We start from the raw sequence: 27,053 nt of genomic DNA, 5'->3' as shown, positions 1-27,053 counted from the left end.
CTACACTCTATACGTGAAAATATAAAGAGAAAATACATTTCAGAGAAGCGCCAAGAACGTCATGATATATATACATATAACCCTACATACATGATGTATGTGCGTTAGCATGCATACTCAATGCAGAATGCCTCATGAGGGTGTCATTAAGGTGTGGTGTAATAGTGGTGAGGATGTGGGGTAAGGTGTGGGGGTAGTCTAGGCCTTGGGTTCGAAGTTTGGGGTGGGTAAGGGGTGCGGTAGTTTAAAAAAAAATAAAAAAGAGGGGGTGTTATTAAGATTCCTGGACTGAGTTGACAGTTATGTTCACACCTTCTCCCAGCACTGTACGTCAAGCAATATGCATGTTAAAAATGTTGTACATAATCATACGAGCGTATACGTTTAAATTAACAGTAGAACAACATACATACAAAAATAATTATTGAAAGAGTAGATAATGATTTTCATATGGGGTTATACAAGTCCATGGGACCCTAAAATTTATTTGCCCTTCTGAAGTTAGTAATTTGACTTTATTCTTCTTTCCTACAAACTGCAATGTTTATTCTTCTTTCCTACAAACTGCAAAACATTGAAGGCTCTTAATTTTGTGGTACGAATCTCTTTGGATCTACTCTTTTTGCCAGTGATTAATGCAAGTGTCAAACATTCACCACAACACCATAGGCACCCTTATTTTCGGGGAAAAATGAGCATGACAAGGCTATTTTGTGATATAGATTTAACTGTGATGGGTATACTATCAACTGTTATAATATGAAAGATGAAAAAAAGTTGATATGTTATATTATTGAGCAATGAATGCACTTTAATTTAATAACTTAAGTGCATTGACCAGAAAAACAATGTGATGTGAGACTTATTACATAACAGTATGTAAGTGAAACTCATAACAATATATGTATGTAGTTCTAAATGATGGTGTTAGTGTGCATGCGTGATAACTATTAGGGCATTTTTGTAGAGTGCAAATTAACGTAACAACATCACTGTCACGTGGTGTTAATGTGCATGATGTAGGTAACAAAATCACCTGCAATCGACGAGAGAGCTCATTGGCATGAAGTATGTTTGCTAATTTGGATTGCCCATATGCCCTTTTGTCTGAGTAACTAACAACACAAAACAAGAAATTTATGTATCGTGGTCTAGCTGGTTTGTGAAAGACCACAATGGATTACTCAAATCATTACTTACCCGCTCCAATCATTGATTTTTCGAATTAAGCCGTTGTAAGAGTGTATAAGAGCAATCGATGACAAATTCACAATTCTGCCTTCCATACCAGTAGTTCTGGCAGTATGCTTCATTTTTTCGAGGATAAGGTTTGTAAAGAGAAAATGAGCTGTAAAATAGGTAGTTTGCTTAACTAGAATACAATAACTAAAAAGGTTTGTATAAGATAATCATCAATGAAATCTGATAGATCTCAACAAAAATATGAATCATAGTGATTACCAAGATGATTGGTTGCAAATTGCATCTCAATTCCGTCTTCCAAAAGCCGGTGGGGGCAGAACATAACACCAGCATTGTTTCTGCAACACAACATGAACCAAATTTTTATGACAGTGTATAAGATACAGAAATGGAACTAGTTACGCAACAGTGGAAGCTGAGAAAGGGATGATCACATTAAGAGGTTAAGAGGGAGGTCGAGAGCGTTGAAGATATCGAGTCAATTAGCACATTCTACCATTCGCTAATATGCATCAATCTTTTAAAATATGTAATTAACTTGAAATATCGTCATTGCATCCTAAGTGCAAAGAAAAACAGCCCCAAAAACTCTGCTGACAAGCAGGGTCGATTCTGAGTTTTTTGGTACCCAGTGCGAAAGCTCAAAATGTGCCCTTTTAAAATACAGAAACATATGCTTAAAAAAAAATTTAAAGAGGGCTGGAACCCAGTCGAAGCTAGGGGCTAGGCCCCCATGCCCAAATTATATTACTTGAGAAAATATACAACGGGGGGACATAGTACCTAAACCCCGACAATCAAAAGTACAATTATATACAACCACTCCTAGCAAAACTCCTTGAAATTTCAACCTTTAAGAAATTGTTCTGGCATTTTTTGAAGCAAAATCATCAATTATATCATCATACTCCAAGTATTCAATCTCATCCTTTCCAATGCATAAGATTGCTAATCCATTTAGCCTATCTTGAGTCATAGTGGTCCGCAAGTAAGATTTTAATAATTTCAATTTTGAAAAACTTCTTTCTACAGATGCCACGGTCATGGTTATAGCCAACAGTACACAATAAGCAATCAAGACATTAGGACATATGTCAATTTCTTTTACAAAGTTTGCTATTTCCATGGATGTAAAGCACACCCCAAAGTAATAAGGGTCTTTTGCACAAGAGATTGTTGTATCTAACTACTTAAAATGTCACAAAAAGTGTGTTGCTGTCCCTACTGACCAGCCACCGAAATATAATTATTAGACGGACTTACACTTATTTAAAGTCTACGAAATTTTATATGAAGACACTAGACACACAGAGATACACTCACACAAAATTTTGGGATTTTTGGAGTTGATTTGCTATTTAAATTAAATCGAACAAAAACAGGACAAAAACAGATTTTAAGTAGTTCGCAAATTAAGAAAAACGAGTTAGGGGAATTGCTATCCACCACCATTTATAATCATGCAAACATGTTATGTTTCATTCAAATTCCTTTCATTTTCGGATGAAGATGCTCAAGTTGGCTCAATATTAGAACTCAACCTATTACTCTTTCTTATGTAGTATGTTAAGAGAATGACATTTTCAACTTAACCTAATCCCTAACATGCAATCTAGAATGGTGTGTTCATATATTTAACAAGTAGAAATCATTAAGAACAAAAAGAGTTTGAGTCATCACAAGGCATCGTAAGTACTAGCGTTGTCTTACTTATCCTAGAAATTGATTCACATGTTAATCGCAATTAACAAGTACTACTCTATAACATATGTAGGTCCTCATTCGACAAGGGCAAGCACACACATATTCATAGCATTAGAATCCTAGATATACTTACTAAGTATGCATCCGTAGAAAACACATAAAGAATTCATCAATGAGACAAGTAGTGAACCAATTTTCATCCATTCATAAAAGTAATTCAAACGAAATGTCATAACAAACTTACAATCATATTAGGGGCTTCAAAACAGCCCAACTACTAAAAATTAGTTACACATAATTCTCAAATTATACCAAAAGAAAGACATGAGTTTGAGAAGATAAAACCGAAAGAAAAGAATGCCAAGATTTCCTCCTTCCTTTCCTTCCTTCCCCATCGCAGCAGCCTTGCCTTTTTTCCTTGCTTTCCTTCTTTTTTTTTCTATCTTTTTTTCCACCTTTTTTCCACTGTTTGCCACTGCAACCTGCAACCCTTTTCTTCTTTTCTCCTACCACAGTTTTTTGTCCATAACTCATTCACTAATAGCCATTTAGTGATGACAATAAGTGAGAGGCAATGCTAAAACAATTGTAACTCTTTGGGCAGCCTTTATGCCCATTACTCCCACTTAATTTTCTATTTCCTCTTATATTTGAATAGGTGTCAGCTGGCTTGTTCTTGGCTGCATCAGTTTTGGTTGCTAGTTTTATTGGATTTATTGCTTTCAATGCTTTCTTGTCAGTTACAAACTACTCAGCCTCTTGGGAACCTTTCAGTGTTAAAATGGCTATAACTTCTTCTAGAAAAATGATATTAACAATTTGCGAAATGCTCCAGAAAATCGACATCCATAGCTTTCCAAGCATATAAGACTCATTCTCTAATTCATTCTGAGCTATCCGCAACTTGCTTCCAAAGTCAGCTGACCTGCACAGGCAGTTTTTCTTTTCTTTACTTGACAAATCCTACAAAACACAAAAGCAAAGTAAATAGCTCAAAAATATAAGGAATTAACTAAGAAAAGACAAGTGAATTTGATGTAAAATTTATATAAATATGAGCTTATCAATAAGATTGTTAATCCATTTAGCCTATCTTAAGTCATAGTGGTCCGCAAGTAAGATTTTAATAATTTCAATTGTGAAAAACTTCTTTCTACAAATGCCACGGTCACGGGTATAGTCAACAGTACATGATAAGCAATTAAGACATTAGGACACATGTCAATTTCTTTTACAAAGTTTGCTATTTCCATGGATGTCCAAAGGTTATTAGAGAGAAATGATTTTTCAGGTAAAATCATTTGCAAAACCTGTAATTCGGAACATCAGTCGGCTCCATCTACTTTTATGGTATTTCCATATTTCAAATGTGCTTCAAGATTCATACAATTTTCTTTTAGCTCTTGATCATCCAATGAAATTAACTTCAGTGCATCAAACAAGAAGCCAAAAATAGATTCAAAAGCCTTTAACTGTTCAAACCTGTGTTTCAGTTGAGAAAGAGCAACATCCACTATAAGAAGAAAATAATATGTTCTAAATGATTCTTCAGCAGACTGTTATTCCCTTTCATTATCATTAATTTCATCATGATGTCTTTTTCTAGGTCTATGACGTTTAGTTTGAAAAACATGGTCAATTTCCGAATCAAGTGCAATTTTTTTAGCATCACTCATGACATAAGCAAAACCAGTTTCTCTGTAGTTTTCAAAAAACGTAACAAATGCTTCCAATGCCTTTATAGCAACATCAAGACGTATGTCTTCAGATTGTAATTTTGTGCTCACTATGTTAATCTTCAACAAAATATCATACCAAATAACCAAACTTAATACAAAACCAAAGCTTGAAAGTTCTCCTAATGCTAAACATCTTGCATCCCTACTCAATTAGGGATTCTCAGTAATTACCACCAACTTAAACAAAGCATTTCTAACCTAGGCTACTTGGGATTTAATTGCTTTAACACTTTCAATGTAACTTTCTCATCGAGTAGTTGACAATGACTTCAAAGTTAAACCATCAATATGTTCAAACAAAATATTTCAATGCTTTGTAGAGTTGGAAAACACCGTATATATGCATTGACATGCTCCAAAAAATGATTTTGCTCTAAAACATGAACTTGTTATATCACAAACTATTAAATTAAGACAATGAGAACCACATGGCATGTAAAAGGCTCTGGGATTTATGTCTAGCAATCTTTTCCAAGACACCTTGGTGTTTCCCTCTTATGTTAGATCCATTATCATAACATTGTCCCCTCGTATTATCAATATCAAGATCAAGAGACTTTAGGACATCTTGCAACTCATTACAAAGTCATTGTCATGATGTATCTTCCACACTTAAAAACTCCATGAAATACTCCCTTATATTTATTAACCTACTTGACAAGTAAACACATCTCAAAATTAAACTCATCTGTTCCACATGACTTGCATCAGGAGTACAATCAAGAATGACAAAATAAAATTTTGGCTTCTTTTACTTTTCTAATGATTGTGGTTTTGACTTTTGAAGCTAAAGTAGCTATCAACAATCATTTTGGATTTTATGGCTCAAATAGTGATGATGAATCTCTTTATTCTCATTGAGTCGAAAATGCTTTTGCTTTATTGGATCAAACTCTGTAATCATTTCAAATAAACCTAAGAAGTTGCCATTAGAATCTTCATAAGGCCTTTCATTTGTTCCATGAAATGCTAAATTACGTATGGTAAGACATTTCACAACAACAATAATTCTAAGCATCACTTGTTTTCAATGATTTGTCTCTTCCTTTTCATATTACCAGAGAGTTGTTTTCTAAAAGACATGGCTTCAATAATTTGTTTGCAAAAATTACCTGCACATGATATAACAAAAATTTCCTATTAAAATTATCATTCCAACACATATTATATATTATAAAAACACTAACATCTATTATATATTATAAAAGCACCAACATATAGTCCAACATAATATAAAAATTGATAAAATTGAACCAAAAAATTGGGTTTGAAATGAAATCAAATAATTCCATTAATCAAGAATTCAATTCATCAACAACAACAATTCTATACATCAATTATAATATAATTTTATATCACTTGCAAAATTTTATATTAAATTATGAATTAATAATTCAAATTTAAAAAATTAGTTTACCACCAAACTCAAAAGGGTTGGTGAATGTGCTGAATGGTGAATGGCGCTGAGAAGGACATGTTAGGCTTGGATGCTACAGCGCAGCAGTTTCAATTGGGAATCGGGAAACAATAAATTTTGGGAGTTGAAATGCTGCACTTGCAGCTAATGGAATTGGGAGAAAATAATAGAGACGGTAGGGCAGTGGGGAAATAAAGTGGGGTGGGGAATCAAGAAAAATGGTAGATGTGTTAGGAACTTAAGGTTAATTGGGGGACAAGTGGTCCCCTTATGTTATTATTTTTTTTAATGCCCAAAACTTGGCCGTTCCATCTATTGTCAAACTTGGGCTCTTGCCCTCCAACCCTTATTTTGCGCTCTGGACAAATTTTTTTAATTTTTTTTTATACCTAAATATTTGGATTTTTTTTTAATGCCCCCTTCAATTTTGGGCCCTGGACAACCACCCTGATGGCACTGGGCCTAGGTCGGGCCTACTAACAAAGGCCATTAACACCACATAGAAGAAATGCAAATAGACTTACCAGCAAGGCAACAACAATAACAATAAGGTAATTGGATCCATTAATTCCTTCAGTAACCTATGTTAAACTTTATATATTTCATAAACAACTAAAAACACTAACCTGGAAGAATCCATAGATGATATTTGATTAATAGAGTACTTGAAGTCAACATGACATGTAGTAAAGATGAACCATCTTTGATAGAGCCGTGCATAATAGATTGAACCATATGCTTACTTTTTCTTATAACGGAGAACATATTGTAATCCTGAAAATAATATGTTAGTTAACCAAAGTCTTCTGCACACTCAACACTCCTTTAAATTCGAACTAATGGAGCATTCATCTGAGTTTCTGTGTTGTGAGCAGGGACTTTAGCCTTGTATTTATATGGACTTAACCCTAATGAATGTTCCCATAATAATATCATTAGGATTCCTTGAAGTTCAAGGATAATTGATACACCAAATCTCATTCCAAATAGGATAGAATTATGAGCCCTTATTCCCTAAGGAAATCCAGAATATATTAACTTTACTTGGGGTACAAGCTATAGCTATTCACTAAATTCTAATCTTATTTATATTTCAAGCAATCCTTAAATTAACTATGTAGACCTATTAGTCGTTGGATTAAGATCAAACATATTCAAATACATGAGTATCCTATTAATCAACAAGATGAAGTTTGACGTGCTTGTATCAAAGCTGGGCCTTACCGACTGAAACTTCTTTAGTATCCTAGATCTCAGTTTGGATCACAATATCGTCGATTTCAGTATTCTTGGTTTTCACAATTTCCATGGTTAGAATATTCTCCATCAACAGATAGAGTATATTGTTTCCCATGCTTTCTTTTTTGGGACTAGTCCAGGAAGTCGTTTGGCACTAATTATTGATGGGTTTAACAATTGGAAAAGATTTAACGACGGAAAGAATTTTATATTTCTTTCTCACATTGGAGTTCCATCTTCATTTCATAATACTTGTGTTTCACATGTAGAGGAATTGATGAATCCATCTTAGCATGTTGACAAAGTTATTAATCGACAATCAAAAAAAGAAATCTTGAAGAATCGATTGCAACTCAAGGCTATAATTGAGTGTGTTCGATGGCTTACATTTCAAGCATGTCCTTTTAGAGGACATGATGAATCTGTGGGTTCGAAAAATTGTGGGAATTTTATTGAATTGGTAAAGCATACAACCAAGTTTAATGATAAGATGGTTGCAACTGTTTTAGAAAATGCACCAAAAAATGCCAAATATTCCTCACCCATGATCCAAAAGGAGGTTTTGAACATTCTCGCCAACATAGTACAAAGAAAAATTCGTGAAGAAATCGGGGATAGTGTTTTTTGTATTCTTGTGGCCATTATTTTAAGATTTGTTAATAATGATGGTTTTCTATGAGAATGATTTTTAGATATTGTGTGGGTTGAAGACATTACTGCACCAACACTTTATAGGGAGTAGTGTTTTAAAAATCAGCCTAGGTGCTGGGTGGTGGCCAACCGCAGGGGTTAACGCAAAATTGGAAGCAAAATCGGGACAGGGATTAGGCAGGCACTGAGTCGGCGTAAGCGGTCCTTGGTTGGCCTAGGCAGGAGACTGGGTGGCCTAGGCGATCTGGGAATTTCAACTTTTTCTGTGTTCGAACTTGAGAAATGATGAATGCTTCTAGTTTTTCTGGACTTCATGCTTTTGGTCTGTGTTTGCGAAGAGGAAGAAGATGAGAGAATTAGTTTCTCTCTCTTCTTTCCACACCCACGTGATCACTTTTAAACTATTTATTTATTTATTTTTGTTTCTATCCATTCAAGTTTGGACAGCTAGTCTTGACTTTTCTTAAAGAAAAATGCTATTAGGCTATTAATGGAGCACTCATCTCTTCTAGGACAAAGGGCAGACTAGTCGCCATCTACAAAAAATTAATTTTTTTCTCATTAAATAAACATTGATTGTCAGGCTATCAGTTCATAGCATTAACTGTTATGGATTTTTGGACTTGTTAGATACACATTTTATTATTCTTTTACTATCTTATTCAGGGATTTCATACAAATATAATTTTTTGTAAGTATCAATATACACTTATTTACAAGATATATAAGAAATTTACCTAAATCTGCCTAGGCCTAGGCGCCCGCCTAGACCCCTCCTAGCCGCCTAGGCGCTAGGCGCCAGTCCGCCGCCCGATACCCGATTAGCGCCTAGCATTTTTTAGAACCTTGATAGGGAGATAAAAAAAAGTCCTTGCTTTCCATGAGTTGCCTATAAGAAAGTTACGAGGTCAAGGCTATGATGGTGCAAGTAATATGCGAGGTCAATGGAATTGGCTACAATCTTCATATATTAAAGAGTGTTCATCTGCTTATTATGTGCATTGTTTTGCTCATCAACTACAATTAGCATTAGTTGCAGCATCAAAAGAAGTAGTTGTTATTTGGTTATTCTTTTCATCATTAAGTTCAATTGTAAACGTTATTACTACTTCTCGCAGGTTGCACACATAACGAACATTGAAGAGTTGGTGGGTGCTGGTGAACTTGAGATGAGAAGATGAGCTAATCAAATCGGTACTATACATCGACCTGGAGCTACTCGTTGGGGTTCTCATTATGATTCAGTGTGTGACTTGATACATATGTACAACGTGTCTTGTATAGTACTTGAGAATATAAAGAATGATAGCTCTGCTACAAACTCTTTGCAAGGAAGCAACTGGTGCTTATAATGCAATCAGATCTTTTGAATTTACTTTCATCTTGCATCTATTACAAGAGATCATGGGAATCACTGATATCCTTTGCCACGAACTGCAAAATAAGTCACAAGACATTCTGAATGCTATGAACCTAGTCACTACTACAAAAGATGTCCTTTAGAAGTTGGGATTGGATGGTTGGGCTACCTTTATTGATAAAGTGAGTTTATTCTACAAGAAACATGACGTTGATATGCCCGATATGAATGCTCAATACAAAGTAGAAACTGGTCGTTCTTGTCAGCAAATAGATCATATTACATTTGAGCATCATTATCACATTGATATATTCAATAATGCAATAGATTTTCAGTTGGCAGAGCTAAATAGCAGGTTTAGTGAGGAGGCAATGGAACTTCTTATTCTCAATTTAGCTTTAGAAACAAGAGATGTTTTTAAGACGTTCAACATTGATCACATTTGCGAGCTTGCAGAGAAATTTTATCTTCTGGATTTCACTAAAAAAGAGCTACATATGTTAAGATGTGAGTTGAAAATCTATGAATCAGACGTACCGCATCATCCTGTGTTTCAAAAAATGTCTACTACTTCGAAATTATGTTGGGGATTAGTTGAAACAAAGAGGTCCAAAAGATACTATTTGAATGATAGATTAATTCGACTTGTATTGACTCTTCCCGTTTCTACAGCAACTACTGAACGAGCTTTTTCGGCAATGAATCTCATTAAAACAAGACTTCACAACAAGATGGAGTGTGAATTTCTAGCAGATTCAATGGTAGGAGAGACAAGCAACGTCCTAAATTGAATACTAAATTGCCACTCCAACCTAATGATCGTTGGGTACGTAGGAAAACATTGATGACTCTTAATAAATAGGAACAACCATGCATCTTTGGCGAAGACAATCTACTCTTTGTTGTTTTGGTTTTGTATCTCCTAGCTCCACTAGTCATGTAGGGATCACACATGTTTAGACCTCTGGGCACAAGTTACCAACTTCTGAGCCCATAGATTGTTGAGGTGTCAAGAATTCACCTAGAAACACAAAGACCGTATCCTTTTTTTTTTTCGTTTTTGTTTTTTTTTTTGTTTTTGTTTTTTTTTTTTTTTTTTTTTTTTTTTTTTTTTTTTTTTTGCACTACAATGACTAGATTGAGCAATAAATAATAGAAAATTAGATTGTCATCCTTATATAAGATGCTTTATCATAATATGCATATGTACTTAAATCAAAAGAATCGATATCAGTGGTGATAAGCCATCTTATAAAGGATTAAAATCTATAGATCGTGATTTAATGAGTGTCGGATGCATATGTGTAACGATTGTTGGGGCATTTCTATAGAAATTAGGATGTAAAGGAGAGTAATGTACACAATATAGGTAAAAGAATCACCTGCAAATCTACGAGAGAGCTCATTGGAAAGCAATAAGCTTGCTAATTTGGATTGCCCGTATGCATTTATCGTGGAGTAGTAACTGAAGGACACAATAAATGGAGATAAAGAACTATGAGCTAGAGCTAGTTGCTTATAAATAATCAAAACATGGGAAAGGATGGATTACTCAAACCATTACTTACCTATCTGGATCATTGATTTTGTCGAATCGAATCCCTCCTTCATAAGTACCTGTATGAGCAAGCGATGAGAGATTCACAATTCTGCCTTCCACACCAGTAGTTTTAGCAATAGTCATCATTTTCTCAAGAAGAAGGTTTGTTAACAGAAAATGACCTGTAAAATAGGTAATTGGAATTAACTAGATTGTAATAAGTGGAATAACCTTTTTTTTTTTTTGGTAAAATAAGTGAAATAACGTCACATTTAAAAAATAATAATAAATAATAAAAAAACACTTCAATTTTAGTATTTAGTACTCTAAAGTGAGATACATCAACTATGTAATCTACTTATTTTATAACACATAATTAAGATCTTGTGTGCCACGTAGACATAAAAACTTATGGAATGTTTCTACAGAAATTTACAAAATGGACAATTGCACCACATTATTTATTTTTTTTATTCAAGAAACAAAATTAACCAATTTTTATTCAAAGAAGAATTCTAAATTTCTCTCGAATAAAAGATAAACAAACGTGTTATAATTTAATTAGAATAATAACATCAAGTAGCAACATTTCAATTGTACTTAATACTTGCTCATTTGTATGAAATCTCTGTCCTTTTGTAAAATATCATAACAACTAAAACTAACAAAATGCCACATTCTCCTCCCACTTATGTGCTTCACGAGCAGCCCTAAAGCCTGAAGCTTTACTTTGGTAACGTGACTGGGACAGATAAAGATGCAAAAGATGGAGACACTGGGAAGAAACTATTTGAACAAAAATCTCAAGTTTTAATCGATATCAACCAAAGTATGAAGATAACACGTTGTTCGGACCTTAACCTTTCTCGACCGGAGCCGAAAGGAAAATGATTCGGGCCCAGGGGTAATGTGTTAGTCCACAACATTAAAAGTCCAAAGCCAATTTGTGAAAGTTCTACAAAGGCTTGGTGGCCCAATTTGAGGAAGTAAATACTAATTCTCAAGGACAAAAAAGTTCAATCAACATCCAAGCTATGTTTAAGTGAGGGTTTCCAAATTCTAAGAGATTGAGCCTAAGTTCGCAAGAAATGTCATTTTCCAAATTCTAAAAGATTGAGCTTAAGTTAGCAAGAAATGTCATTTGTAAATTCCCCCAACATATATTTGTTCATTATCATGAAGTGTCTCTAATATCTCATTTTTTAATGATTTGTAGTGTATTTATTCTTCACTAGCCTAAATTCCTTCCCTCACCCAAACATAGCCTAGTTCTTCTCGGCAAGAAAGTTGCCGGGATAAAAATGTTTCCTTCTAAGAATCTATATGTTAGAGTAGCATTGGATTAAGTTTGGTAACCAAACTGAGCGCCTCAAACCAACGACTAAGAACTATGGGGAATGGCAAAAATGACACCAACTCTGACCATGACCATGTTAGTTATCAATTTTTCTATCAGTTCGGGCATTAAGGCGATAAGCTCTGACAATTTTGACGACATATCTATGGCGGATGGAGCAAATCGACAGGAGGTGGTGGGGCTTTGAAGTGGTAGTGGCATGCTAAGCAGGTCTAAGGTAGTGGTTCCAGAGACATAAATTGACACATTTAATGGAAGAATGACACGTGGACCATATGCACAATATGATGGTTTTACCAGTGGCGAAGTCAGGATTTCAGATTAGGAGGAACCTCTCATAAATATTTTAAAAAAATTAAATCGATAGTAGTTACAAAACTATTAACCAAAACATCATAGTATATGTATGAAAAGTAACCAAAATTCAAAATAACACAGCATTGATAATATTACATATTCCCAATAATTAAAATAATTGTTCTTGACGAGTTTTCATATTTTGAAACCATTGCATAGTATATATATATACTAATTTTACAAACTAAAACAAATTAGGCAATAGTTAAGAGAATTTGCAAAACATCAATTTAATCATAATTTATAAACAAAAAATTGTAAGAGGAATTGAGAGTAAAATACAAACTTTGGGTTGTTGACCAATTAACTAAACTTCAATGTCTTTTCTTTGATGGAATGATGGAATAATGGAATTCTTTAATCTGCCAAAAAAAAAAACAATTATTTGTTAAATTAATTTACAATTGTAGATGACAACATATATGAATTAATTGCAAAAAAAAAAAATTGAAAATGACAACTTTGGAGATTCGAAGTTCATACCTTTAAGGATCATGGAAATTGAAGACTGATCGAAAAGCAATACACAGATATCAACCCTAACCCAGACTAACAGACTGCAGTCGGCTAGAAACTTGGAGAATAATAAAATACTAATTTTTAGTATTGGGAAAAGGAATAGAAGTGTTGGAAGTTGGAATAGGTAGGCTTTAGAGTTAGACTAGATTACATAAATATCCTTAAAATATTTAAAGAGGGATGGATCTTTTGTCTAGAAAATTGGAATGGTTTATGTAAAAAGTCATGGAAAAGTGATAAAAAATAATAAAAATAATAAGTAGTACTAATTTTTTATTTTTTTTTTATAAACAAAAGCAGGGTGGGCCTAGGACTACTGTGGTCCTATGGTCCTTCCGCCCTTGGGTTTCACCCTTAAAGTCTTGAGTAGACTATAAAATTACCCTAAAGGAATAAGACATGTCGGCTTAAGGTAATTGAGCTTTGTGCCACGAAGGGACATGGGTTTTCCGGGCTACGTATAATATGTGGTCATTGCTCTATTATTTGTCCATTGGTGGCAAGGCACTGATTCTCCGAATCTCCCCTTGGTTGTCTGGTGCACTTGTGCTCTCACCAACATAGACCTTCAAGACTAGTAGTTGGAATGACTGCGCAGATTGGCTTGCATCGTCAAGGACAATATATTTCTATTAAGCTCTGCATCATCCCCTCCCAGTTGCATGTTAGGGTTTCTTCCCTATAAATAGCCAAGTCAATCAGAGAAAACTGTAATCGCCACTCACTACTGAGATTTCTTTCAATTATCTTTTCTCTTTACTATTTCATGACTTAGGCATCAGAGAGCCTTTGGAGGATATTCTCTCATATTTTTCAGGGTGTTCGTCATCTAGGCTAACCAGTGTTTGTTCTCTTGTTGGTGAAATTTTGTCAAATCAACTGTATACAAAAATTGAGTTATAGTTAACTCATGCTTAGAGATCTGAGCAAAGAAAGTAAATTCTAAAATCTTTCTTAAGTGTTCTTCATTCATTGTTCTACTTCACATCGAACAACCATGGTGGATACACGAAAAATCGCAAGCAAAAACAAAAACAACCACTCCTCGCAATTTGGATTGCCATGGAGTTTCTGAGGCCTCGTAATGTGAAGCTTTCAACTACGCGTTCTCGAATATCCTAATTTCAAAGAACTAAAATAATTCCAAGAAAATCAACTTGAGATCGAAGAGCTCGCTCAAATTCAAGAAACTCAACGTGTATTTATGCGCATTTGGAGAACACTGAGCAGACACATATCTCATCGTGCAGAGCACCTCTTTAACCAATACCAGGATTGGAAATTTGAAGCCTAAAGATATGTAGAATGGATGAAATTTTGTCTTCCTTTTTTATTTGCATGGCAAATTATCGATGTTGTGAAATCTAGTTTTATTGTTTGGCTTTCCTTGTCAAATGTTGTAAATTGTACCACACATGCTCTAGTTAGTTTTAAGGTTTTAATTGCTTCTCTGGGATCATGCTGCTGCAAATATCACTTCAATAACTCAAATTCTCTTGTCAAAGGTTTGTTCATATATATGCATTTCATGCCATTATTTCCAATTTATTATGTCTAGTGGTTCTGCCTAGTCAAATCTTCTTGCTGCTGTTACACAAGCTAGGCACACATTTTAAGACAACCCACATGGGCATTCTGACAGGTTTTTCCCCGATAGTGCTTTTCAGCCCTTGATCTTTTCTGATTGCTTTTGCACATGACACGTGGCCTTTCCATCCTTTCTCTTTGTCTGAAACAAAGCATACTATAAAAGCTTCATCTAGAGTTTCATTATCTCTTGGCTAGGAGATTGATATTTCCTAAGAATGATTGTTTTCAGCTAGGAGTTGCTCCTTTGTTCTTACTTGAAAATCCTAGCCATAAAATTACATTCGTTCACTAAATACCCATATCATTGCATATTAGGGCTACATTGTCCTTGTCATTTTGATCCTTATTTTAGGTCAAGCTTTTTTAGTTTCAAATCTTTGAGCTGACCTCTTGTTGGATTCGTGTCAGTTTCATCCTTCAAGTGTTTGACTGGTGAAACTGACTAGACGTTGGATTCAGATTTGCATCAAGTTCATCATAACATTATTTGCATAAGTTGATTGGATTTCGGTGCCATAAGGTGGAGAGCTCAAGAGGAGCTGCCACTTCATGAAGACCGAAGGAGTCCATCTCGTGAAAGGCAAGGTTGCACAATGGTACAAGCTGCTCCGTAGATAAAGATCTAGGAATTAAGCTAGTGTGGTTACTTTGTAAGAATCTTGATTTCACTAGTGGATTGGACTCAGTGGAGAGTTCTTGGTTTTTTTAACCCAGAGGTGGGCCAAAAACATCCCGTGCAATTTATTGTTTTTCTAATTTACTTATCTTTCCCTTTGCTTGTGATATATGTTCATCATTATTTGAAAATAGATAAGTCCATGCAACTAAGATTGTCAGAGTTCAAATGCGCACTAAAATGGATCTTAGTTAACCAAGAACATTTTAGTAAACTGGGCTTAAATTTGACTATTTCCGCTGTGAGTAAACTAACATATCTTATCTTAGTTGATGAGTGTTGCTGACTACTCAAACAAGCATGTATATAGATTTTAAATTGCAGGTTATTCCACTTGGTACCAATTTCAGATGTAATCCTCTACCAACTCCACGCCCACGTTTGTAGGGAAATCTGCGTTGTTGTTTTCTAAACAAGTCAAGAAAGCATGCTTGTACAACATGCAAATTTCCCTCTAACGGGCAGGTTTCCTCCTGCTTGTACAATAGAACTTAAACTTCTTTGAAGACGACATCGCACTCTACCTGTCAAATAAATGAAGAAATTTTAGAATACTACGTAAAAGACCTTAATTTGATCCAATATTGATTATATAGATAGCAATGCTGGACATGGGTTGAATTAGGAAGAACGCCGAAATTTCAAAAAAATAAATAAATAAATAAAATAAATCTACAGCTAGATATGGCTTAACTGGGCTTGTCCAACCCGCAACCCGCACTGAGCTGCCTTCACGGCTCTGGCACCAGTTGGCTCCACCAGCATGCAACAAGTATCGATAAGCCCAATTGGGCTCAGCTTTCAGTCCAGCTACTTAAAAAGAAGAATAGGGAAATTCATACTTTGGGATTTTTCTTCAAGAATTCACTACACAAATCTTGGATTTCAAAAATAAGGAATTTGTGAGAATTCGCGCAAGGGTTGTCTACTATTTATACTAAATCCTTACGGGAAAAGAAAACATTTTTCTTCCATGACTAGAAAATCTACCCTTGTCTTGGAAGAAAAATCCTATTCATTTGGGAAGCCTATTCAAAGATTTAATTTTGTTTCCCACTTAAACATCAGCATATATAGAGTAGACCTAAATTAACCATAATAGGCAAATGACATGTGGATTATATGTTCAATATGACAGTTTTACTCTTAACATTTTGAGTAGACCACAAAATTACCCTAATAAGGGAATAAGACGAAGTATACCCTAAGGTAATTAACCTTTTATGCTACTAACGGACCATGGGCTCTCTAGGTCATCCGTGACACATATTAGGGATCTTTTGGCCTCCTATAATACGTCCTATCATCAGGCCATACCCGATCTAATGGTGGCAGGGCACCGGCTCTTAAACTTTTTCCTTGAGTGTTCGGTGCACCTGCGTTCTTACCAACAAAAACTTTTAGAACTACCAGCCGGCAGGACTGCAGAGATTGTCCTACGTCATCAAAGACTGCCTAGTATGCTCTGTAGCCTCCCCTTTTAGTTGTCTGCTAAGGTTCCTTCCCTACAACTAACCCAGTCAATCAAATGAAACCATAATCACCACTTACTACTAAAAGCTCTCTCAAGGTTTTTTTTTTTTTTTTTCACTACTACTTTTCTGCATTAGGCATCAAATGCACTTTGGTAGACCCACCCCTTCCCTCTTTTTTCAAGATTTTCATCAATTAGGCTAACATGTGTTTGTTAACTTACAAGTGGAATTTCATCAAATGAGTTTTTTTTTACAAAATTTGCATCCACAATGGTGGTCGATTGAGGTGGTGGTGATTTCTAGTTTCACAAAAGGATAGGAGATTGAAAAAGATGTGTTGCCACGAAGGAAAAAATGAGGGAAATGTTGGTTTTTTGTGGCTAGGGCTTCAAGAATAGATTGTGGCTTTTTAGAAGGGAAATCGCCATTACACTTACTTTTACCTCCTACACACCCTTCTTGATTTTTGTCTCTTGATCTTCTTCAATCTATTCGATCAAATAGCCGAAAATTGAAAGGGATGAGTGAGGAGTAAAAATGAGTGTGTGGATAGCACTACCTTTTAAAAGATGCAATTGAATTTGACAGCACAAAAAGCTATCGAATATTATATTATACTATTATATATTCTTTCTATACAAAAACTCAAACCAGCATGTACTGTTCACGGATAGTGCGAGGGCTAAAATGCCCTCCAAAAAATTCCTTCTCAGCGTTTTCTACCAGCCTCTCTACAGTAAAAGGATGGTTATGCCCTTTGTGTCCACACGTCTGCCATCGCCGAGTTCTCTTCGTGCATCGAGTGGCTTCCTAATGTTTCTGTTGTTTTTCACTCCATTTGGTCGAGTAGCTTTCGACTAGATTTTCTTCACTTTACCTTTCTGTCCTCTCTCTTAGAAACCACAAACAACAAAGCGATTTGATAGGGAATTTTACCACACATGCAAACGGGCTAAAAACTCATATAATACTTGCAAAAATGACAAGGATATTGTAGTATAAACGGTTCTCGCAAGGTCGTTCTCCACAACGATTATTAATAAATCGAAGCAAATCAAATTCCAATTAATTATTGTAAAGCAGAAAGTTGAGATGATTGATTTTTATGACCTAATTTAATAAAACGAATTTAATTAATAAACAAAATTAATATGCAATGTGACATCCCACATCGCCCAGGGGACTGATCCTTATATGTATATTCCCATCCTTACCTAGCACGAGGCCTTTTGGGAGCTCACTGGTTTCGGGTTCCGTAGGAACTCCGAAGTTAAGCGAGAAGAGGGCTAGAGCACTCCCAGGATGGGTGACCCTCTGGGAAGTTGCTCGTGAGTTCCCAAAAACAAAACCGTGAGGGAATGGTAAGCCCAAAGCGGACAATATCGTGCTACGGTAGTGGAGCGGGCCCGGGAAGTGGTCCGCCCCGGGCCGGGATGTGACATGCAATATTAAAGATGAAGAAAAAAGAAACAGTTTTGTAGAAATCAAATTAAAGAAAACACTAGGGATCCACCATCACTTAGCAATCTTATGAACTTTTACCAATTACTTATGATCTACACATGCAAGACGTTCGGATCAAAACTGAACATGAGAGAGACTCATTATGCTTTATGAAAACCCCTTGAAAAACCATGCAACCCTTAAGACGTGGTGTTCATCTTAAGTGAAATTACAATTATTAATCACAAGAAGCCAACGCCAATTTCAGGGAACCTTCCGACCAAAATTGCATCAAATTATTTTTCTAAAGATCCTAATAGTGATCAAGTATTAAGAGAATTAGATAGTTTGAATCACGGTGTTTAATAATTCAAAGTATGCATGCAATCAATCATAAGCAATTAAATGAAAATTACATATTCATGCTAAGGCTCACGACTTCGCCCTAGCAAAATGAATTAGTTACACATTCATAATTGAAATCATAGAAAATATTATTAAGAAAATGATTGAAAACACCTTAAAGTATAAAATCTCCAAAAACCCTAGCAATTACTCTATGTCTCCAAAGTTGCATAAAAGAAAGCGTAGTCCCAAACTAGGGCTAACTAAAACCTTAAATATCTCCCTAAAAGCCAGTTGCACAATCCCTGAGAACCAAGTCTCTTATTTCCACTAGGAAGCTAACTAATAATAAAATATATTAAAACATAAGGTCCTAATTAAGTTAGGATAAACTGCGCAGAAACTGTCTAGCCATGTTTTAGCCTCAAAAGTCCTCCAAATACGGCCCAAGATAGTTTGTTTTAAAGATCAGGATGTTCTAAACACATCTCCAGAAGGCTACGAAACCATCCAAAGTCATCTTTGGCTCCAAAAATGCAATTCAAGCCCAAAACGTCACTATTTTAGCACCGTGCATTGTCTTTTATTTTATTACCAGAAAATCATTGCTTGGTAGAAAAATATGATATTTTGATATGACCAAGCTAACTGACTCACGATCGTCCTACAACAGAATTACTCCAAAATTTATCCATTGGATTATGTTTTGCTTCAGAAGAAGTTGAAAGTCTTATATTGAAAATACAATTTAAAGTATCCAAATTCTTCCAAAATAATAACCAAAATATACTAAGAATAGGGTTAAATATATAATATGAAGATGATTATTAATTTATTACAAATTCCTTTCACACTTAATCTCATCATAAAACCAACAAAATTCAAAAACCATCAAGCCCTCCATTAAATCGAAAAAAACATCATCTTGGCAATAGTTGAATTTTTCTTGGGAATTTCGCCTATCCCTGAGATTTTCTGGGTGGATTTTGTTATCAGGTCGCGAATTTAAAAGGGTTTTGACTTTGGGAGGAGATGAAGATCGGTGACGATGATCGGAGTTCGTCGGCATGTGGATGATTCCAGTGGCGCATTGATTATCAATCATGGTGATTCCTAGGGTTTCTGGTGCGTAAATTTTTGGGGATTTTGTTTGGATTTTTGGTAAGCAACTGTCATCTCTTTTCAACTTAAATTTAGTTCCCTTTTTTTTTTTTCCTCAAATTTGTTTGATGGCATGATTTCTTAGTTCCACCTTTTTCCTTCAGAATATTTAGTTTTGCATTACATATCTTAGTTTCTCAATTCATTTTTTTCTTCAAATGTCAGTTGCTCAAAAGCTGGTAAGGTCTTATTGTCAATGTTCAGATGTTAGTAGAGTAGATTTAATAAAACTTAGGATGATCATATAATCAGAGATGGGATTTTTGTTCCAATTATTTGTGGATGGGGAATTGGGGATTTCAATTCATGTGCCATTTACAGATGATTTGAATCCTAATGCAGGCCCGCATTCGGTACCGAGTGCCAGAAATTATCCAGTCCTGTACTTCTACAAGGAAATACAAAGTAGCACTTATGAAGTTGTCAAGGGAAATGTACATTCAGCCGTTGTAAAACCCGAAAGCAAGCCGAAGGTATTTCTCCTTGGTATCTTTATTTATTTGGTCTCATAATCTGCAAATCTCAGTAATGATAGAAAGAAATGGTAACTATGATATGTTAACCATGATTTAGGTTCAAATGTGATGAAAGTTGATTTTTTTGATTATCTTTTAGCATAAGTAGGGAAATTTATGAGGCCTTTATACAGCAATTTATCTTCATTGCCAATCAGATTAAATAGTAAACATTCTAACTTTTTCGCATTTTCTACTTTCAATTACACAGAAAGATGCAATTGAAGCATTACTTTCATCTCTAAAAACGATTGCTTTTAATTGTTTGTTAAAACCTATAGATTGTTAAACAAATGACAAGCTATTACTATATATTGTTCATATCAAGGGGGGGAGACATTTTTAGAATATCCTGAAATATAGCTAGGAAAACATATTTCCTTTTTTATTTTGGCAAACGTTTATGTCCTGCACTGTTGACTTTCTTTAATGCTTGCTCTGGGCTCTACGGGTTCTTTTTAAAGTTTGTTTGGTTGCTAGAAAATACTGAGAAATGAAGGGCTCCAGAGTTTGATCGTTTGGGCCTCAAAAGCATAGGAGTTTGTCCACTACTCTAATGTTTCATCTGAAAAATCCTCAAACCCAATTCTCAGTTTTCAGTTTTTTTTCACATCAATTAATTTGGCCTGTAACGTTAGGGGCTGAATTTTTTAGATTAGGGATTTTTTTTCGCACATAAATTTTCTTTTTAATTATTTTGGGTGAAATAAATGGATATGGGTCTTCAATAAGTTATTTTTATGGTATTATAATTTTGTTATTTCACAATTAAATGACATCTTGCTATTTTTAGAAGGTTTTTGTGTAAGTTTGTTCGCATTGCATATTTTGTTTACAAACAATGTTCAGTTAATGTGGTCATAATATATGCTATGATTACATCATGGTCCAACTGATGGCTTATTTATTTGGTAAATTATTTTTGATTTATCTCTGCAACCTCAATAAGCCTTAAGTCAATCCCATATTACTATGGTGAAGCTTAATTTCGGATTCCATGTCTTAAAGTTTAGCCTTTTATTTTGTAATTGAATTGCATGTCTCAAAATTCATGGTATCCTCTTTAATTGTCAGCTTTGAGCTCAGAGAGAGATAGTAGTCATCATTCAAATCCGAGTTCAAATCCTATTTTTGAGCCTTTTGTTTCGTCGGTGGTCAGGTAAAGTGTCTTAATTTTGGGTTAGTCTCTATATCTACACACATAATACATGGAACGAATTTGCACTGGTCCTTTACAGTGACGATCTAAGGTTATGAATCAGTGTAAGAACCATTTTTCTGGATAAATTGAAATATGTAATATTGAGTGAAGCAATCTCTTTCTTTTGAGCTGGTCATGTTGGAGAATATTTTTACTAACTTGGTACACAATATGGATATTCATGGACTCTCTTACTTGCCCTTCTATATTTATATTCAGTGTATGTGTGTGTGTGTGTGTGTGTATTTGTCTAAGTATTTGGTATATAGTTGAGTCATTGAAGCTCAACATTCCAGTGAGTATATTATCTGACTGTTACAATCATCTAGCTTTGGCTTGGGTTTCATCTTTTTGTTCACTATAGGAAGACTCACTAGAATAGTCCTAGGAAATTATGGGCTAGACATTGCTCTACATGATACTTATTATCACACGCATAATCTATGTGATTGCTTAACACAATTTGGTCGAACAATCACCATTAAATGACTTTTCTATGTTTGACCTATTGTTCGAATTTTATATATTTCATGTCCCGATTTGTGTTTTTTCGTTTTTCCAGAAGACTAATTTTTGGTATAAAATATAAATATTAGAAACATTCTACCCTTTGTTGAGTTTCTTTAATGAATTTTTTGAAGTGTTAATTCCGTACCATTTCTAAATTTAAGCTTTCCAATCATGATTGTATGATTATTTTTCTAATGTTAAATTGTGAAAGTTGGAATGTGGCTTATTTGATTCTACATCTACATTTCCTCTTCATTAAAATGTTTACTTACCCTCTTTTAAGTGTCTTTATTTATATATCTATTTTTTTTTTTTCATGAATTTGGAAGATGGTCTACAAATTGGAAAGATACGCCATACGCCAATGCAATAGTTTGAGAACATAATATGGGAAACTTTGGGAAGGACATATATGCGAAAGGAAGACTGACAATGGGTTGGTGGGTAAACTGAACGTTTTAAAATCATATTCTATTCCGTAATATAACACTATTGCGTTTGGACTAGCAACATTTAAATGGTGTCACCTAGAAAGTTGGTTGTTGTATCATGTCATGTATTTTTAAGTTGGAGATTTTTTAGGTAGCCAGCTCGAGGAAATGGCCCTCAGTTTCTAATTTTGTTTGGGTTTGAGGCCATCATTGGCGTTAAGGCGTTTATTGTCAGACCATGTGTGTTTTTTGGTAATTTTTATGTTGTTCTTGCGATTTTATGTGGTAGGGTTTCTAAATTTTATTGTTGATCATTTGGTTTTTTTTGTGTGTTGGTTTGTTTGTTTTGCAGGTTGTGTTTGTGCTGGGACAACATTTTCCACCTTCTGTGACTGCGTTTTAAAATTATTGAGGGTTAGATTTACATATGGATACATTGAATGATGTGTGAAATGGTAAATGTAATTAACCCTTCAACAAAACAAACAATAAAAGGAGTACCCATTCCCATCCAGCCTTCTGTTTTCTGCTTATCATACCTTTTCAATTTTGCTTATATTTCATTAGTCATATGAAGGATAGTGCAATACCTTGGGACGAAAATATTTAACAAACTGGACTGGATATCTCTATTATAGAGAGTTTGTAAAAGTAATTTAGACATTATTAGTTTATATTAGTGTTTCTCTTCTGTTTATTCACTCTATTTTCTATGTCATATGGTTTTACAAGAGAATTTCGGAGTGATAGCAAGTTGCAATGATGTAAATGCAACTTTGTATTTGGTTTGTGTTTAAAACTTAGTCCACTTGGTGAATGTTTTTTCTTTCTTTTCAGCTTCAGTGTTTGAGTCGCTTAGATTGCTAAAGAATTCAGCAAAAAGGCTTTCCAGACACAGCCGATTTTTTACTTCCAAGGTTCGTGCATGCTTCTCCATAATTTCATCGGTTAACTTTTTTTAGTTACATTTCCTTTTCTGTTCTAAATTATTGTGTTTTAGTGCTGCCTTTGTTATATCAACTTTGAAATTTCAACACAATTTTCTAAAATATAATGTTTTTTTTCCGGAACTTTACATATTTCTGAGTATACACTGCATTTGTTAAGGTATTTTTCATTCTTTTCGATGTTGGTATCTTGAAACAGACAATGTAGCTATCTGAAATATTCACTATTGCAGGGCGGCTCAGTATAACATTCGCAAAGGTTTTTTTCTCTTTCCCATCTCCATATACATATGATGAATGCAATTAAGAAGTCTAATGTATGGTAACATTTTATAGCAAATTTTCTGGAAATTTTCAACAGGCAAATTCAGTTGATCTTTATAGGGCTGGAAAAAAATCCCAAAAATCCCAAACGAAACCGAAAAAATCCCGATCCCAAACCAAAAAAATCCCAAACCAAAATTCCCGAAATTTTCGGTATGTAATCCCGAACCAAACCGAAATTTTCGGTATGGGATTCGGTATTCCATCTCCATTTTTTCGGTATTCCCATACCGAATTGAAATAAATATTATATATATATATTATTTTTTTATTATAAGAGAATTATTTCAACCATTCATTGTTTTAGATTTAATCTGTGCCGTTCATTTGTTTTTAGGTTAGATGACTTAGATAGTTAGATCCCCTTTCAATTTTCACTTCCGTTCGATTTCCTTTTGGTTTGTAACTTAATTATTGAAACTTTGGCTCATAACTAATTTTTTTGATTTTGGGTTTGTTACTTTATTTATAAACCTTGGCTTGTAACTACTATTTTTGCTTTTGAGTTTGTTACTTTATTTATTACTTTATAATATGTCAAATTTTAGCCCAAAAACATAATATGTCAAATTTTAGTCCAAAAGCCCAAAAGCATTTCGGGATTCCCGATTTGTCCCAAAATCCCGAAATTATTTCGGGATTCCCGAAAATTGGGATTCCCAAAAATTTGGTTTGGGATTGGGATTGAATTTGGGATTCCCAAAAATTTCGGTTTGGGAATCGGGACAATGATTTCGGTATGGGATCCCATACCGAACCACCCCTAGATCTTTATACTGAACAATGGGATGACATTATTAAGAATTGAAAAGTAACATTTCATTGATTGTTTTTCTTTTGTTGTATTCTATTTCCTTCTCCTTGAAATGGTTGTTTTTCTTTTATTGTTCTCTGCTTCTCTCTTCTTCTTCTTTTCCTGCCTGCCTTCTGTTATCTATGTGGTAATTGCAAATTGCAAACAAACTCTGCTGCTTCTTCAAATGTTGTATTAGTTTATAAAATATCCATAGAACACATACCTAATGACTAAATTCTTTCTCATAAGCAGGTACCTGTATACATAGCAGAAATAATATCTAAGGATCTTAGGGGGAGATTTTCTTAAGTTAATCCTGTGAACTCCAAGCTGAAGTGAGTCCTTGATTTTCGTGTACTTTTTATTTTTTGATGTCTACTTGGCGGTTTACATAGTTTTTAACTATTAGATAACTTAACTTTATGTTTATGATTGTGTTGTTTCTGATTGTATAAAAATTCAGTTTAAATGCTTTTGGAAAGGTAGAGATAGAACTATGACTTATAGTTTCTTTAATCCCGCATCAACGTGCGGACATCAATTTCTAGTTATACTACCATTTGACAAGAGAGGCAATTGGTTTGGAACAACTCTCAAAGTACACCATTGAGGTAGTTGGTACATTTTGAAACGTTTGGTTTGGTTCAGTTAATTCAAGATTCAAAACCCATTAAAATCATGCATTTACAGATTATATGACGAACGAAACCAGCCGATTTGTCAAGTTTTCGGCAAAAGTTCTAGATCAAGTATATATATTTGTGGGTTACATTTTACCATCTTAATTTTAGGTCGCTTAACAATTTTATACCTCATCTTTTACGCATTACAATGTCATACATCAATTTTGCAAATACATTGCAATGTCAGACTTCCATCAATTTTTCTGTTAATTTTTCTTTTATATGTAGATGTGGCAGGTGTGGGGCCCACTCCCTGTTAATGTGTAGGCCAAACTTGAGCCACGTGGAGTGGACAACAAACTAATTTTGTCCAAAAAAACAAAAAAAAAAACTAATAAACATCAACTAGGATATAAAAAAATAATATTAAAAAAAATTAAAAGAATTATAGGAAAAGATGAAGATGTCTGACGCCATATGCATCAATTCCTCTTCGCCTCTTTGTTCTGGGTATTTATCAAAGCAAAAAATTAACTTTTATAAAAAATTTAAATATATACAAAATCTCATTTAAGTAGACATAAATACTCTTAAATTTAAAATCTAAATAAATTAAAAAATAAAAACTGTAGACTTAAGAAATGGTGAAGACTTGTGAATGGTAGGAAATAGTGAAGACTTGTGTAGCCCTAAACAACAATGATTGTATTTTTTTTTGCATTGTTTCCCAATTACATTTTCTCTTTGTTTTTGTTGTTTCTTCTTCGATTGAATATTTATTAAAGAATGAATTATTTTAGAAAGAAAGCAAAAACGTAGCATTATACTTTTTTAAATGTGTTTTCTTTCTAAAATAAAAATATCAACATAAATACATATAAGGCACCTATAATGCTACGTTTTATTTATTTGACAACAAAATCATTGAACGTTGAAGGAAAAGATGATGACTATTTCATTTATTTAGCTTGGGTAAAAATCAAATTCACTGGTTGGCCTGCGAGTAGTGAGAGTTGTTTAGAATTGTTTGAAGAGCTGTTTAATTGTAATTATTCTTTTGTTTTTTTTTTTTCTGTTAATTTATAAATAAATTTTTTTTGTACCGTCTAGGTTCTTGAAGTGAAGAAAGAGAAATCAAACTCATACAAAATACGTAAATAAACTAATTAGGTAACTTGACAAAAGAAAAAACCATTTCACTAATTTCTTCTTTTGTTGTTCCAAACAAATTTGGTAGGGATTTTATCATCAATGGTCCCTTATGTTTTATGAATCAATAGTTTTCGTCATTTATGTTTCAATTCAATCAATTCGGTCCTTCATGTTTATTCCAGTATATCAATTTGTTCCTTAACGTATAAATCTTTAAAAATTTATTAGTGTGTTGATGTGGCATCCATGTAGTACCAGAACTTTATGTATTAATTGCCATGTGGATAAACAAATTCAACTATTAATAAATATAGAAAATAATTTAATTAAAAATAAAATACATAAATAAATGAATGATAATAAAATCTCTAGTCTCTTTTTTCCTTCTTTCTTCGATCCATAACTCCCATGCAACCACCGCCAAACCCCAACCCAATTCTGATGCAAAAATCCTCATCATGATCGTCAACGTCCTCATGCTTTACGCCTTCTTCACCTCGACGAAAAAACTTGAGATTATTGTTGATGGTTATGGTGCCTACGTTGCTTCCTTTATATTTTATAAAACCAAACATTAACACCATCAACAACGAGAAACCACAAATTGAACCAATTTAAATTCAAACCACAAGTCGACGCCATCATGAGAAAGCGGAGAGGGATGGCTTGGAGGAGAGGGAAGAAGAGAAGGGAGAGAGACATTTTGTCTATAATTTTTATTTATTAATTAATATTTTATTTTAAACATTTCTATTTTATATTTTAATGTTTATTAATT

At 34.1% G+C, this 27,053-nt stretch overlaps 1 protein-coding gene and 1 long non-coding RNA gene across 16 annotated transcripts; one reads left to right on the top strand and one right to left on the bottom strand.

Annotated features, from left to right (window-relative positions):
• Positions 1-274: 274 nt before the first annotated feature.
• Positions 275-1,681, bottom strand: LOC103963595 (short-chain dehydrogenase TIC 32 A, chloroplastic-like; the record flags this gene model as incomplete). The annotated part of the gene is made up of 5 exons (XM_048583448.1): positions 275-326; positions 1,044-1,115; positions 1,201-1,348; positions 1,462-1,541; positions 1,638-1,681. Coding segments are annotated over 5 exons (396 nt in total), but the record flags the coding sequence as incomplete, so codon positions are not given.
• Positions 1,682-19,451: 17,770 nt separating this feature from the next.
• Positions 19,452-24,975, top strand: LOC103963566. 15 transcript variants are annotated; one of them, XR_007258241.1, is made up of 7 exons: positions 19,452-19,776; positions 20,119-20,249; positions 21,366-21,450; positions 22,332-22,442; positions 22,585-22,685; positions 22,786-22,847; positions 23,271-23,759. It is a non-coding gene; the product is annotated as an uncharacterized LOC103963566 (long non-coding RNA). The 15 variants fall into 15 exon arrangements; XR_007258244.1 differs by lacking the exons at positions 22,332-22,442; positions 22,585-22,685; positions 22,786-22,847 and adding an exon at positions 24,753-24,975 and having other exon boundaries at positions 23,271-23,350; positions 23,614-23,639; XR_007258236.1 differs by lacking the exons at positions 22,332-22,442; positions 22,585-22,685; positions 22,786-22,847 and adding an exon at positions 24,753-24,975 and having other exon boundaries at positions 23,271-23,350; positions 23,580-23,639.
• Positions 24,976-27,053: the final 2,078 nt, after the last annotated feature.

This window comes from the organism of the source record quoted next, unplaced genomic scaffold (assembly GCF_019419815.1).
Source record: "Pyrus x bretschneideri cultivar Hongxiangsu unplaced genomic scaffold, Pyrus_bretschneideri_v1 Contig2, whole genome shotgun sequence".
NCBI classification, from domain to species: domain Eukaryota; kingdom Viridiplantae; phylum Streptophyta; class Magnoliopsida; order Rosales; family Rosaceae; genus Pyrus; species Pyrus x bretschneideri.
This window is presented reverse-complemented; position numbering and strand designations above follow the sequence as displayed.